The sequence below is a fragment of the Penicillium crustosum genome (assembly GCF_028827405.1).
Source record: "Penicillium crustosum strain IBT 35664 chromosome Unknown utg000005l_segment0_segment0, whole genome shotgun sequence".
NCBI classification, from domain to species: domain Eukaryota; kingdom Fungi; phylum Ascomycota; class Eurotiomycetes; order Eurotiales; family Aspergillaceae; genus Penicillium; species Penicillium crustosum.
Window position 1 is genome coordinate 3,579,529 of NW_026623126.1, and position 15,181 is coordinate 3,594,709.

At 48.4% G+C, this 15,181-nt stretch overlaps 6 protein-coding genes across 6 annotated transcripts; 1 reads left to right on the forward strand and 5 right to left on the reverse strand.

Annotated features, from left to right (window-relative positions):
* Window positions 1-492: 492 nt before the first annotated feature.
* Window positions 493-1,197, forward strand: N7487_012024 (uncharacterized protein; the record flags this gene model as incomplete). The annotated part of the gene is made up of 2 exons (XM_056879754.1): window positions 493-503; window positions 777-1,197. 2 exons carry the CDS (start codon window positions 493-495, stop codon window positions 1,195-1,197), a joined length of 432 nt encoding a protein of 143 aa, XP_056725073.1.
* A 375-nt stretch (window positions 1,198-1,572) lies between these two features.
* On the reverse strand, window positions 1,573-1,886 carry N7487_012025 (putative MFS sugar transporter; the record flags this gene model as incomplete). Its single annotated transcript, XM_056879755.1, has 2 exons — window positions 1,573-1,798; window positions 1,849-1,886. The coding sequence occupies 2 exons, from the start codon at window positions 1,884-1,886 to the stop codon at window positions 1,573-1,575; spliced, it is 264 nt and encodes an 87-aa protein (XP_056725074.1).
* A 1,062-nt stretch (window positions 1,887-2,948) lies between these two features.
* Window positions 2,949-3,944, reverse strand: N7487_012026 (uncharacterized protein; the record flags this gene model as incomplete). The annotated part of the gene is made up of 1 exon (XM_056879756.1): window positions 2,949-3,944. The coding sequence occupies one exon, from the start codon at window positions 3,942-3,944 to the stop codon at window positions 2,949-2,951; it is 996 nt and encodes a 331-aa protein (XP_056725075.1).
* Window positions 3,945-7,812: 3,868 nt separating this feature from the next.
* On the reverse strand, window positions 7,813-8,499 carry N7487_012027 (uncharacterized protein; the record flags this gene model as incomplete). Its single annotated transcript, XM_056879757.1, has 1 exon — window positions 7,813-8,499. The coding sequence occupies one exon, from the start codon at window positions 8,497-8,499 to the stop codon at window positions 7,813-7,815; it is 687 nt and encodes a 228-aa protein (XP_056725076.1).
* Window positions 8,500-9,046: 547 nt separating this feature from the next.
* Window positions 9,047-10,127, reverse strand: N7487_012028 (ribosome biosynthesis protein MAK16; the record flags this gene model as incomplete). Its single annotated transcript, XM_056879758.1, has 2 exons — window positions 9,047-9,944; window positions 10,069-10,127. 2 exons carry the CDS (start codon window positions 10,125-10,127, stop codon window positions 9,047-9,049), a joined length of 957 nt encoding a protein of 318 aa, XP_056725077.1.
* Window positions 10,128-10,596: 469 nt separating this feature from the next.
* N7487_012029 (aminophospholipid-translocating P4-type ATPase NEO1) lies at window positions 10,597-14,378 on the reverse strand (the record flags this gene model as incomplete). Its single annotated transcript, XM_056879759.1, has 2 exons — window positions 10,597-13,060; window positions 13,093-14,378. 2 exons carry the CDS (start codon window positions 14,376-14,378, stop codon window positions 10,597-10,599), a joined length of 3,750 nt encoding a protein of 1,249 aa, XP_056725078.1.
* Window positions 14,379-15,181: the final 803 nt, after the last annotated feature.

Here is a 15,181-nt window from a genome sequence, read left to right on the forward strand (position 1 = left end):
GTCTGTAGCAAGCATACATGGGATGCCCCCATAAATTTGTACTTTGCATACCAATAAGAATAATCGCTTATGCGGCATTCTGATGTCTTTTCAGTGTTCTTTTCAAGTGTATACAAAAGCTCCTTTCGGTAATCATTTCAAATGGTCTTTTTAGATGTCTGTTTAGGTGTTTACGAAGCTGGTAGAAAAGCGCACTTTACGTATGAGGCTTTTCCATGTAAAACCTTGAATCATTCTGCTTTTACTTTGCTTTTATTCTTTGCTAGTCTCGCATTCTGCCTTAATTCTTCAGCCTGCACGTATGACGTGGGTCGCGCCTTCCGATGAAATTTGACAACCTTCCAAGGTTGGTATTCAGCTATTAAAACGTAATGACCTGGGCAAGTGATCTCTCTCATCTCTCTCTTTCTTTCATCTCTCTCTTGTCTCTTTCCCATGTCTCTCCCCCCCGAGCAACCACAATGCCTTCCAAATAAAAGGGCCAGAAAAAAAATGGAGAAGCTGTAAGTCAAGATCTCAAACATCTCTACCTGATCTGTCTTGTGATGCATCCAATGATGACATGGACCATCCACTTCGTGATGGGCTTCATCTCGTCCCATCCCATCTCATCCTGTCTGATCGATTCCTATCATGTTTGGTCAATTCCCATTCTATCGATGTATACTATGTCTACTCGCCTTTTGTTGATTTCTATCAATTCTTTTGGAAACTTGGATCGATAAGTCATCACTTGTTATATTATGAATACGCTAATCGAATGGACAGCAATGCAGAGAGGAGGCCCGCCGTGAAGAATACCTAGAATTTATGGCGAAGGGACTGAACAAGGCGCTTGATTTAGATCGCCGTCGGTCCGCATCTCCGCGGGACCGTCAAGATCCCCCCCACGAGAGATCACCGCGCCACCCCCCTCAAGAAGAGCCCCGATACCCCCCTACTACCAACAGGCGCCCGGTCGAGGTACCTCCCGGGTTGCTACCTCCTACGGACCCCGTGGACAAGAATTTCGGGGTCCGGAATACCAAAAATGGCCCGGTGGACAATCCTCACGGGCCCCCGGCCGACATGATTCCCGCGCGGCCGAGCTCACTCAACGGGGCCTGCCCCTTAATACACCCTCAGGCCCCTCCCGCCGTGGACTCGATACGTCACGGTGGAACACTCAAGCCCCTCCTAGGAGCAGGCGGGCCGTAAGGCTCGCTCCAGCAATGGCAGCGCCCGTAAGGGCCTGCCCTCCAATGTCAAAACCCCCGCCGCCGCTGATGAGGATGTGGAGGTGGCACCTCTCCCTCCCTGCCGTACATATTTGCAAGTGCCACAGCGTTGGAAAAAATGAATACCATGAAGGACCTTGTTTTTGTTTGTTTTGTTTGTATATATTTTTTCGTTATTTCTTCAAATTATATTATCAAAGGTGCCCTCGGGCTACCAGTTTCCTCATTTTCCCTCCTCTTAGAATAGATAAAACCTAATTGCTCAAGTCAGTTGTTTTATACTAGCTATTCGCGGAATATAACATCGAGTAGGAATGGTATTTCTCGATCTGGTTGGTGAATTTGACTCTTGAAATCACCATATACCAAGCGGCATACCGGCGTTGACTAGACTGTTATCTGATGAAGACAGGCCCAGGTCAACGGGCAGGTTACCGGGCAGGTTTGCATCACCGATAAGCGACTGATCAAGACTAAATAGCATGCCTCCAATGGGGTGGAAGACGACGATGCTATAGGTGAAGGTAGCAGGGTTGGACGGGGTCATCTCAACGCGAGATTTGAATGTTAGACCTTTTGGTCTGCCATGTCGTCCATATTCAAGGCAATGGCTTCCTTGTCTTTGCTATACTTGCTTTGGGGCGCCTCGGGATCTTTGAGGTTGGCCATGGAGAATAAGGCCTCCTTCACGGGAGATTGTTTATATGAGGGGTCTACTAAAATATATGAAGTATGATAATGGAATTATACTGTCACTTAAAGTTCTCCTGGCGCGGGGACTAGGATTTATAGGGAATGAATAGAAAGCATGGAACAAGTGAGGACACCAACTAGCAGGCCTAGGGGGAGAAAGGCAGGGGTCATTTGAGGTCCACCAGCCCTCTGGATGTCCCGCATGCCCAGGTGGCATGGTATACTTAATCACCCCCCCCCCCCACCGGGCCATTTTTGGTAATATGAGCCCCGGAATTCTTGTCCACGAGGTAAGCAGGAGGGAGCAGCCCGGGAGTCTCCTCGTCTGGGGTGGGGACTGGAGGGGGAGCGCCAGGACTCTACTTGGAGGTGTGAAGGTCGCGATCTCTCATAAGGCTGCCGAAAGAATCGAGGCGATTACGAGACGGGGTAAAACGTATCGCTACCTAGGTAAGCGGATGATCTATGTCATCATTGGTTGCGTTATGAGACATACCAGGTAGAGATACAGCAGATCTTGACTTACAGCTTCACCTTCTTCTTCTTCTTCTTCTTCTTTCTTTCTTTCGCCTTTTTTTGTTTTATTTTTTGCGTGCTCTTGCGAATCTGGATGAGGGGAAAGAGAAAAAAAATATTGTTTACTTTCACAGCGGAAGCATTTTCATCTGCGGTCACATACTCAGGTCACTACAATTTAATATCTTGATCATTGTCAGATTTCCTAATCTATGTAACTTAGCTTCTTCAACAACTCAATCAATATCTCACACTGCATCATGCGCTTCAACGTGCACCTAGTAGTACTCTTAACAATCATCCACAAACCCCAGTTCAAACCTGGGTAGGACCTTTTCTTTTTTGTTCCGCAGTCGTAAGACCAAGTGATGGTGTCGTTGTGACCTTTCGCTTACTATGTAAAATTTAGAGTATCACGATCTCACAGTCGCACAGAGGAATAGTAAATGGTATCATTGAACGAAGCTATCAAAGATGGATGATAGTGGCCATACATATCCTCCCGTGGTCTCGTGAAGATGTTTAATTCGACCCGGCCAAAGAAATTTTGGCATGTTTCAGATATTCAAACCTTTCTCGGTACGTCCTGGGCTTTTTCTTGGGGTCTCCGTTTGGCTCGAGGTCGAAGATTATGCCAGGGAGCTTAGGGTAACCAGCCAAGTCGCAGCGTGCATCCAAAAAGCCCTGGTAGATTTTCCGTAAGCTGGTTAAGGAAACCATGCCAATGTTCTTGTCCACGGGCTCGAAGTAGTGATCTTTTCCCCTTCCATCACAATCACATTTGAGCCGAGGTTGAACGAGGCGAGCGGGTGAGTGAATCGTCCACTCCGGTGTGTCGTAGTCTCTTTCACGCCCGCATTCTATTTTTTGGTGACTTTGACCTTGACCTCTGCAGCGCACACGAACAGTCTCGGCACAACCCTCCAAGTCCTTTCCCGTGCGGCATAGGGGTGCCTTCCAATTTGCCTTACGGCGCGTAGTCTGGGCAATGGCTCTCGTTTCCATACGGGTGTGGTCCTGCGCCATGTGGTTAACAGGAATGAGACCTGGCTTTCCTTTGCAGCCATTCTGCCCACAGCCATTGCCACCTTTTTGAGCACTTCGAACAACTTCAATCAGATAGCAATCTGGCAATTCTGCAACAAAGAAAGGGAAAGCGTCGTCCAGAACGGGCCTCTGGCAACCCTTGCATTTTAGATGAATTACTTTGCCAGGCTCTCCTGGGATCGCTTTGATCTGTTTGAATCCTGATTTGTGGGCTCGGGTAAGCTTCTGGATGTACATGATTCCGATCATGCGGGCGAGATATGCAGTCGAAAATTGATTGAGGTTCGATATACGGCCTTTGTCAAGAAGAGAAAATGCCAATTCCAGTGTCTCTCGGTTTGTTATTGGCACACCGTGGACCTTAAGGCCATCCTGGGACTGGAGCCATAGTCGGAGTGTAGTCGGAATATCCCCGAAGTCGAAAATCTCGGAGAAGACGTAATCATCGCTCTCCTCGTGGAAAGGATCCATGTCTTCGATAACTTTGTGAAAAGATGCAATGATAGAGCACAATTCGCTATTTTTCGCATTCAGACGAAATATCTATTGATTGGTTAGACCAAAGCTTTGAAGCTCGGGGAACACTACTTGCCTGTTCTTGTTCGGAAATGGGGCCATTCGGGTGTGTATGCATAGGCACTACAGATCCAGAGAGAATATTTTTGAGTCCTTCAAGTATGTTCTTTTCTTCCTCTCTGTGATACTGCCTGAGCTCGAACTCCTTGAACCTTTTCGGAAATGCTACCCGGAAGGCGTCTAGAGCCTCTCGTAAATGACCCTGCCTTTTTAAGTCCTGCTTGGCACTCAGCCGAGAGTATTTACCTCGGACGAAATGAACTTCAAAAAAGTTAGGCTTGATTTTGATTTCATGTTGTAGCCCTGCAAGCTGGGTAGCCATCAAAACCGCTAAATCCTGTGATCTCCCATAAGTCTCAAAAAAGTCGGAACTAGTCTTATCGAAACGTCCGGGCCTGGAGAAAAACTGCGGGTGATAGGCTTGAATGATGAACCTTTTCATAGAACTCGGATTCAAATCGCCAAGTTCAAGCCAAAGTCTGACAGACTCAAACATTCCCCACAAAGGAAAACGGACAAGACGAGTAGTTTTGCGTATCTCTTTGAAAACTTCTTCTCCAAAGCAGATTTCCACAGCCGCCGACATATTTCCCCGAACCTTTTGAATAAAGCGACGATGGGGGAAGCGTAGATCCTCAGTGTAAAAAAGAAGACAATCATCGGTTCGTTCTCGACGACAAATTTCATCAAACATAAAGCAGTGGTCAGATGATAGACCACAGTCATGTAACAAGCTGATTGTCGGATTTGTGAGATCGTCGGTCACCGTACTTTGTGAATCTGCAACGAAGAAGGTTGGGTTGAAAAGATGGATCGCAAGAGGAGACTTGATGGAGCCGCTAGGCTGTACGAAATGAGGTGTTCGGTCTACCCCCAGACTCTTCCAGACCAAAGTATCTTGTTCAACTAGTTCCTCAAACGCGGTGGCAAAGTCCCATGGCTCCTTCACGCCTACATGTTCGTCAGTTTGTTATCGATGAATGAGGTTATCGAGAAATAAGAGCACATACGAGTCTTGAGCGATGCATCAAATGCTCTCAAGAGTGGTAGATATTGTGATATCTTATCAAACTCTTCCTTGGTTGGAGCCTCGATCGAACAATTCCCAAATAAGAGAAAATCCAGTTGGGAACCCATGGTAGCAACGTTGGAAAGCTACTAGGTCGCGAGCAAATATCAAGGGATTCACAATAAGACACCAGAAATATCTCAGGGAAGAAGTGGATGAGAAGGACCGAAGGAAAACAAAAGCAAAGTCTTGAGAGAATAAAGAATGAGAACTGGGAGCCATAAGAAGACAGAAGAAAAAAAGAAATTCGGCGAGTAGGTGAAAAGAGTAGGAGATATCAAACACTCTTGGAAGTAACGCTCAAACATGCGACGCAACTGAAATTAGGCTAACCGAAACTAGCTCAAGGTCTCGTCTAAGTGAATAATTACATAAAATAGTATCAAACGAGGTACGGTCCTCGTTTTTAAATGATATAGAGTTCGTTACTATCCGATAGGAATGGCAATCTCGACCGGACCCAATGTCATAGCTAGCAAGTATTCGAAGAGAAAAGTCTTTAGGATGAACTATATCATATACTTACGCCGACCAGAAGTTCGTACTAAACCTAAATATATAGGTTGCGGTATCTAATTGCATATCAAGACATCGAGTCATCGCTACATTACATCGTCTTCGACGAAACATAAGCCATACAAAACCTATTACTCACCATCCAATCTTACAGAGATGACAAAGAGGCACTGCCAGCCTGATTATATGTTCATGGGAAAACACCTTTCTAAGATGGAAGCGCGACAAATGCCGAATAGCTGTATGCTTCAAGTTCCGCTTAATAATAACAGCAGTAGGAAACGAGAAAAGCTCAGAGATCTCCTCGGGGGATTCATTCTTAGCCTCAGGCATGGAGATCAGGTCGATTAGAAGGAGAAGAATGAATATGAGATCTCACTGGAAGGCGAAAAAAGGGCTAAATCTGGAATATACAGTGTAAAACAGGTGTTCAGCTGGAACTAGGGATTGGAAAATGGAGAGATAGGGAATTTAACTCTTCGTGATTTTGGACGAATCATTTGCTATCAAAGCTGATGTCGTCTATTCTAGGGAAGACAACAGCCAATCTATGGAATTGGCCATTAGGCATGGTAGACGAGTAATGCTTTCAAATATGGTTAGCATTAACTAGTACTTCTGGAATTTTTCCGGCTTACCGTTGTGTTGGCACATATCACAATATACCCGGACAGAGTGAATCTCGGGAAGAAAACACTCCCGATACTCAAAGCCGAATATATCACTTGCTGAACGAAAAAATAATATCATGTCACATGGGTGATATCCCGGACATAATCTGGCACCAGAAAGACACTAGGACTCGGTATGCAACTGGGTTGAGGCCCCCGAGGAGAGGACTGCTATATATCGACGATCTTAGGGAGAATAGTGGAATTCAATTAAGCATTAACTCTGGGCTTGGGCCCATCAACTGTTTTGACTTGGCCAATGACTGAAACCCAACTTCTAAGATGCTTATGCTCCACTCCCCTGCCGTACAGATCACGGCCCCGTCCGGGGTTGGTAAAATGCGGGATATTCCCTAGTGCAAGCCGAGATAGTCATTCGTTGGCTGTTACTTTGCTGCCGCTAAGCAATTGTGGGTAGCCCATCGCATACCTTGGCGCATTAGGCGATAGGGTGATCTCTATGTACCCCATGGGCAGTACCTAAGTCCTACAACGAGTTGGCTCCCTCGCATACAAGTTCGATCTCCCGAGTTCTTGGAAAATCCACCCGGTCATCAGCGTTGAACACCTAGAGCCGGATCCCCCAGGTAGAGATTCTTGGAAAAGAACCCCCGAGCCAGCCCAGCTACCGGAAATAAGGCCCCAGGCGATCCAAGCAGTCATTAGCAAGCGGACTCGGAACGTGGGACGCCCAAGATCAGACGGAACTAGAGCTCAGAGAACTGAATACCTCCTCAGATTCGTGGGGCGTGGAGCCGCCAACGGTCAATAGATCTCGGCTTCAAACCCTGGCTACTCTAGCTGATTTGAACAATACCAGCGAGGCAGCGACAACTAAATCCCAATTCAAAGCACCAATCATCTTTATGCGACATATTTAAATACTATTCTTACACAATCAAACAAACTTCCTAGGTAACGAGCAAATAACTCTCACTTCAAGTTCACTTAACCTTTATTTATACACCTTCTAGGAACTATTTAAAACCCCGGTTTTTTTCTTCCCAACTTTCACAATCTTCTGCAATTCGACACTCGACTCTGCAATTCACATTCTTCTTTATACAACTCTCTTCAAATCACTTGAACGCCCCAACTGCACTACAACATGCCTGCCAAACGCAAGGATTTACTGTCCGACGACGACAGCAAGACGGTCAAGAGGACGAGGCCAGCCTCCAAGACGCACGCAAAACAATTGATGGACCCCATGACTGAAACCGACATGGTTCGTGCAACCACAGACGAAGACAAATACTAGGTAAGACTGAGTCAGGAATTTAGCCAAATATACCCCGGAGACGTGCCAGGAAAATTCAAATCAGCAATTCTCTACGAATTCTCGAACGTGCTGCAATATCATGCTATAACGTATTCGGTACTCTGGAATCAGCTGACGACCATTAAATGGAATTTGTCCTTTAAGATATATGTACTTGGTAAACATTGGACATGAAATAACTCCCGACGCCATGCTCTCCACCATGCAATGTAAGCTTCCACACTCTCACCGTCTTCCAGGCATTCCAACAGGCTTTCGGATACTAGGGTCAACATTGGGACTAGGAGACCGTCCTCCCTGTAACCTGGCTCGCAGTCGGTCCTGGGCTGAACCACCACCCGATCCAACGCGGTCGAGATTCGGACGAGTCTGGGCAGACTGACTCGAGCCAGCTCGCTGGCTGGGCAATGGCCGTGCTCCAGATGGACTAGGGGAGCCCGATCCAGCAGGCGAATGGGACTGAGAAATTGTGAAGGCCGGACCCGGCGGCGCGCTGTTGGCCGAAGCGAGTGGTGGTGCTGTGCCACCACGTCCGCGACGAAGACTGGCTGTCTGCGGGATCGATCCTTGGGATGAGGGAGAATCACCCCATAGATCACCTAGACCGCCGCCCCGGCCGGAGTTGGGGTTGGCGGGGCCTTGGTTGTAGCCGCCGGAGGGTAGTTGTGACGTCGCAATTGGGCGGGAAGGGGCCGGAGCTGGGCCCTTTGGATCTTGTGGGAGCCATGGTGGGAATGGACGGCCCTTTTCGGTGTAGTAGGCGCGAAGGGCGTTGGAGATGTGGGAGCAGTCTTCATTGTCGGGGTCGTCTCCCTCGTCGCCTAGGGTAATGGCACGGCGAAGGTTGGTGAGCCGTGAGCCCAGGCCAGAAATGGCCGAAGAGGTAGTCAGGGATGAGAAGTACGAGCTCATCTTGTGGCAGCTGAGTAGTATGGTTGAGTAATGCGCGGTCTGCAAGATCGTAGCTTCGATGCGGGGTGGGATGGGCGCGGAGTTGGAGATTTACTCGCAGGGACCCAATGCAAGAGATTCAGGGGTCAAAGAGTTGGGGAAGAGATCACAATAATTGAAACAGATTATTAAGGGGGATATTAACAGAAGAACCGGCTCCTGGGGTGAGGTGAAGTTGTTCAAAGGAAAATGGAGAGCAATGATAGCGGCATTCATTGAGCCACGTGATCACGTGTTTCACCTAAATAAAGCACCAGGTCAGGTCTTGTCTCAAATAAATTATGTTAAGATATCTCAGGAATAAAAGAGATATCGAGCGGTACAATTAAAGATAAACATTGAAATAGACATTGGAAGATCCAGGATCGTGAGTTGTAGTGGATGCGATATAGCAGGGTATGATGCCCGATCACTAGCACAGAATAAGAATATAAAACAGAAAAATTGACAGCCCAAACGCCATGCAAGATCAGGTAAACTTTTCCCAAATCCTCTAACATCGACAAAATCATGCCATGAGCTGGTCCTTGCCAGGACCCTCGGTCTCGTATTCGATCTCGATACGAGGGCCCTTCTTGCGAGGCTTCGCCTGGGGAGCAGCATGCTTCCTCTTGGCACTGGGCTTGGGCTTCTTCTCGTCCTCGCTAGCCTCCTCGTCGTCCTCGCTATCATCCTCATCACTCTCATCGTCGTCGTAATCGCTGGAGTCAGCTGAGTCGACACCCAGCCAGTCCTCCATATCCTCGAGGTCCTCCTCCTCATCGAGATCGCTGACGTATTCGACCTCACCAACACCCTCTTCTTCCTCCTCCTCGAGCTCCTCGCCGTCATCCATGTCCACATCACGCTCACCGTCACCAGCCCGCTCAAGACCGCGGAGAACCTTCTTCCAGATACCCTCCTCGACGTTTAGTGGCCGGTCACCGTAAGCGCCGCTGCGCAGACGCTCAATAAGCTCACGCTCAATGGCTCTCTCGACCTTGGCGGCAGACTCGGCCTTACGCTCACGAGTCTCCTCACGGCGGCGGACCTTAGGCGCCAACTTGGGCACAACCTTCTCTCCAAGACGCTCGTCCTCTTTGGCGATGTTCTTCATGCGGATGCTGACCTGCGTCAGGCGGGTGAGACGCTGCTTGCACTTGTGGGTCAAGAACTTGGGCCAGTAGATAAGGCGCTCATCGACTTGCTCGAGAGCCTTGGCGTAGTTGGAGGATAGGCGCACACGCTCCCACCATTTGCTGGGCATGTGGGCTCGTTCGACGGTCTTCATGTACAGGTACATGACGCCTGTTTCGGGATCGCTTCGCACTGTCGCATACCGCGAGTTGGCCAGTGGGCAGGACTGGCGATTGCACAGACCGCTGACATTGTATTCATTGCGACAGAAGTTTTGGTCTTTTGTCGTCCTAAATAGAAGGTTGGAATGGTTAGTGGAAGGTTCTTTTTTTTTTTTTTTTTCTTTGCCCCATATATAATGAGGATAAAAAGTTCTGCGGACTGGATAGCCAGGGAGTAAAGAGCAATACTCACTTGAGTTTGTAGGAGCAGAATTGCTGGTTGATAACCTGCCAGACAATTTCGTCAGACATGATGGGCGAGGAATTGGCAACCGAAATAAGTGGTTGGTCCTTGAGTCTATGCAGCAGATGCTTGACCCCGAAGAAAAAAAAAAGATTCGATATGTGTTGACCGCCTTCCTGAGTAGGATGGTCACGTGCTTGCTTATCGATTGCACGCAACGTCATTGGATGACTCCGGGGATCCGCTTGCTAAGATTGGCATCGACTACTATGTAACAACCCATAATTAAGTAACATCCATCTGCGATGTTCTTGTATGCATGGCTCCAAGGGTGGAACTGAAGAAATTGGCCAATTCAATAGTAGGGAAGTAGTGCGATGTTCGATGCGCTCAACAAGACAACTTGCCTAACATTAATATACAGAGAGCCACACGATACTAGATCTGCGGTAGTTAGGGTAAGGAAAGAAGAGGGAGATGAAGAATCTAAGTCGGGAGAATAACTATTATACACCGAAGTCATGACAAGCACCCACTCTATCCACGGACCTTTCGGTAACTTGGCGGGTGCCACGACTGTTTGATCATTTTGCCAGCCCAGACCGGAACCAGAGACACAGCTAACACAGCGAAAACTCGCCACACCCAGTCAAGGGTGATCACGTAACTGAGGTCAAAGTACTCGCCCAGGAAGGGGACACTGCCTGCGTATGCAAGCAGTGTACCAATCAGACAGAAGATCATGACCGGGTGCCAGGTTGTGATTGCAGTGGCGACCATTCCAAGCTCGTTGAGTACGAGCGCCGTGAAGGAAAGACTAATTAGGCGCGGCCCTGTTATGGTATCCAACAATATCTGAGAGAGGCCCTGGATAACTGCACCCTGGTAGACAGAAATAAGAACCCAGCCAAAAAACGAGCGGTAGCTTAGGCTCTTCCCTGTCTTGAGCTCTTTGTAAAGCTCTGGGTAGAGATTAGCGAGACGCTCATCTACATCCCGATCAAAGGCAAGAGAGAAAACCGGCGCGTTGGTGTAGACAGTCGCATAGCCAACCATGAGCCAGTTGATGAACAAGCCCTTCGGATCGAAGTGGCTGGCGATGCTGTACATAGTCTGGCAAACACTGATGATTAACCCACGGTGCATGATAAACTGTGCTAGTTTAGCAGACCGCTTGTACGAGTTGCGGCCGTGCCAGACTAGAAGTTTGGTGATATGGTGGAACTGCGTGATACTGAAATCAGCGGCCAAAGATGCTTGGCGGCCTTCCTTGCCCACGATACCAATTCCAACATCGGCTGCTTGAATCATCGAGACATCGTTGCCACCATCTCCGATGCAACAGACGCGTTTCTTTGTGTGTTGGCGAATCAGATCCGCAATCTCGGCTTTCTGGGTGGGGGAGCAGCGGCATGCGATCACGGCGGGCAGTAGCACAGCGACAGAGATGAAAGCTGCTTTGAATTGGCCGAGCATGAGGTTCAAAGATTCACCATCAATCAGCAGGCAGCAGTCGGTCTTGTTGCGTAAGAAGTCAAGAGCTTCTTGGGCAGTCGACTTGTCTGTGACTTTGGTGACTGTGTGAATGTACTGGCCCCGGGAGACCAATTTGGCAGAAATAGCGACACAACGCGCTGTCTCCACTTTGTCACCAGTCAGCATCCAGATCTTAACACCAGCGTTGCGTAACAGCTCGAGAGAGGATTTGACGTCGCGCTGCAGCCGATCTTCCACACCTGTCACACCGCAAAGCTCTAAATCTTGTTCAAGGTATTCGCTCACAACCTTCGCCATGCCCGCATCTCGCCCTTGGAAAGACAGTGACGCTTGTTTGTACTTAGTAGAGAAATCCTGGTATTGCTGTGCGGAGATTCGTTTGCGCCCAACAACGAGGGTTCGCAACCCTTCCCGAGCCATGTTCGTAGTCTCCTCGTCGAGCCAGTCATTCGCTGCAACAATAGTTGTCATGACAGTGTCTGCACCCTTCTGATAGAACCAAATCTCACTATCGTCCTTGCCGGATTCAAGCATGTTTTCATCGTGCTCGAATTGGACGATAATCCCCATTCGCTTGGAGTCGGATGTGAATGGGAAGATGTCGAGAATTCGAGCCCGGACCACAACCTGCTTCGAATCGGTAGACTCCAAGACAATACTTTGTCTGTCTCGATATGCTAGCTTTAACCCGACTTCTTCGGTATATCGAATAATGGCAATTTCATCAGGCGATGACGCTTGATAGCTTGTCACTTTCCGGCCATCTTCCTCCTCCGTGGTCGGTGTGACGTTATGACAAAGAGCAAGCGCTAAGATAATATCCCGGACGCGAGAACCAATCTCTCTTCGTGTCCGCGGCGCTGTGGCATGGCCGGCCTGTGTTCCAAAGACAGTCGAAGGAGTGGTCAATGTATTGCCCGAAAAGGCAAAAGCCTGACGAATAAACGAGGCGACTTCGTCCATTGCCTCATTGGCGTATGATACAGTGCCAACGTGGATCTTTTTGAGCTCCATCTCATTTTGGGTCAATGTTCCCGTCTTATCTGAAAGCAGATATTCGATTCTTCCCAGATCTTCTGGGATTGTACTAGTGCGGACGACCGTTCCTGGAATGTCTTTGTCCCGTTCGATGAACCGCCCGTATACCGACTTGGCCATGTCTAGATTGACTCGAAGACTCATGGGAATGATCGTGGAGAAGAGAATGAGATAGATCATGATCGCAACGTACCATTTCTTGTCGTTTGTTGGTTCAAATCTTTGCAACCCGACAAGGATGAACGAGAGAGTAAATGTGAGGGCGCACAGAATTTTGGTGAGGTTGTTGATTTCGAGTTCTAACAGGCCGATCTTTGACCGGGAAGCGGAAGTCGAAAGTGAAGCCCGGGTTTGAGACCCGGTATAGATGATGACGGCGTAGGTGATGGTATTAGACGCAAGAACAGTGTTAGCCCAGGCGGTATTGTCGATTGTCAAGGGGGCTGATTGATTTTCTACCGGCCCCCTGGCGTTCCTTCGTTGTTTGGAGGCCCAGACGACTTGTCAACATGAGCATCGTAGAATCCAGTGGGCGGTCCCAGCCCAATAGTCCCCACAAATTCGTTGACTCTCTTATCAGGAGCGCTAGCCGTGATTTGTAGTCGATTTAAATCGCTCAGAGGGAGCGATTGAGATAGGATGGAGGGCAGACGAAGCTTCCAATCAGTTTCGCCATCCAGTTGATCGGTCCGGATGAAAGTATCACCTGCGGGTGAATTTTCGTCATCTTCACCACTCTTCGATGTGGTGTTGGCTGTGGGTTCAACCGATCCTTGACCTGGTTCGAGCAAGTCGGAAGACGCCCCAGGGATGGGTTCTTGGGTTAATGAATGACGCGGAGTGCCAGAGTCATTTGAGATACTCTTTAGAATCACCACATCGGCAGGAAGGCGTTGGTTTTTGCGGACTTTGAGCACATCACCAACCTTTAAGTCTCGCGACTTTTTTGTGATCTCCGTCACGTTGGACCTTCCTAGTGCTATAGTGCAGTATTCTTCCGCATTGGCTTCGGCATCTCGTCGCCGACGACCAATATCATCAAGCGCCTCTTTGCCCAATGATATTGAAACCACAAAGGCTAAAGGGGCAATGTAGGACGACATATAACCAATTCGTAGTACCGGGATGACCTGTGATAAGGCCACAAAGAGGAAATAGATGTTGAAAAAGAAGGAGAATTCGTTGTAAAGGGTTCTTGGCAAGAAGCTCCAGGGTGTGTATTTTGCATTCGAAACCACATTGGCTGGATACTTAGCAGCCTGGTACTGCCCGACAAGTACCTCACGGGGAGGTTGGCTCTCGGACTGGTTGTTATTTGATCCAAATCGGGCTGATATACCTTGCAGGAAGGCCGGAGTCTTGAATCCTGGGAAGCGCAGGCGGCTGCCTATCTTGGGAGGCTCATCGTTGAAATCGCGAGTCGAGGCCCTGCGATCCAGGAGAGGCGCATCATCATCTTCCAAGTTCCGAGAGCTTGCATGTGAGTCCCGCAAGCCTTGTTCCTCCCCGTTCTCTAAAAGCGCCTCTGTATCATCCTCCAAGTCTGCACGTCCGGATGCACTGCGTCTCCACCGACTTGCCGCTCCGACACGCAAGTTGCGCAGCGCGATACCCGGCCCATAGCTTCTTTTGCGGCCAGTATAGTCCCGAGACTCACGAGGCTGTTGAGGTGATGTCGTGTTGGGATCTAGCTCTTCTAGATCCAAGTCGTCGTCCGAGTCCGAGAAAGCGTCTGGCGCATCGGGGTGGTCTTGGGGGTGTAAGTAATCGGATGAGGAAGGCATTATGGGAAAGCTGGTGTGGTTCGAGTCAAATCAATGGCTGGCTTTTTGGAAGGTGGTGCTTTTGGGCCTTGCATCAAAGAAAGGTTCATCTCAAGTATATGTTGTCATGTGCGGTGGTATTGGTCAAAACGCATGTGCAGCATAATGATGAAAGAGTGGAGGGATGCTGCCGGGGTCAAAAAAGGGAACGAAAAGCTTCTTTGTGTAAAATACAGCCAAAGCCCCAATCATCAAAAATTATGAAATATATAAAACGGAGAACTGTTTTGAAACTCATTCAAGGACGGTCGGTGACTGCCTGTTGGGCCACGCAATCACATGAGTGCATAACTCACGGTCCCGGGGCGATTAATAGCTGACATAATGTGGCAGTTTTAAGGTTAAACATAAAGCGGCCGGACTATCTGTTGCTCCGAATTACAGGTTTGTGTTTTTCCTATTCGGGACCTTCCATCTACCTAGGTATGTACGGAGTAGGGTTTATACTAACCCCGGGGCTATGATTAATGCGGTGAGCCTACTATATTTTTACCGTATTTTATTTCCATACCTTCTTTAGCGCATTATTTTTACAATATGACGTTACTACCGTTGTTATATTAAACCACCTGGAGAAATCGAGTTGCATGAATTTGCATAGTGTAGGTAAAAATTCCTAGTTACTAAGCACTTCTATAGACTCCATAAATCGAAGCGCATCACCCGAGCCGCCAGTTACCTAAAAGATATTCAGTGTGGCAATATGGGATTTTTCTAGGAACCTACTGGAACTTGGATCTGAGCCCATGAGGGTGGAAAATCGA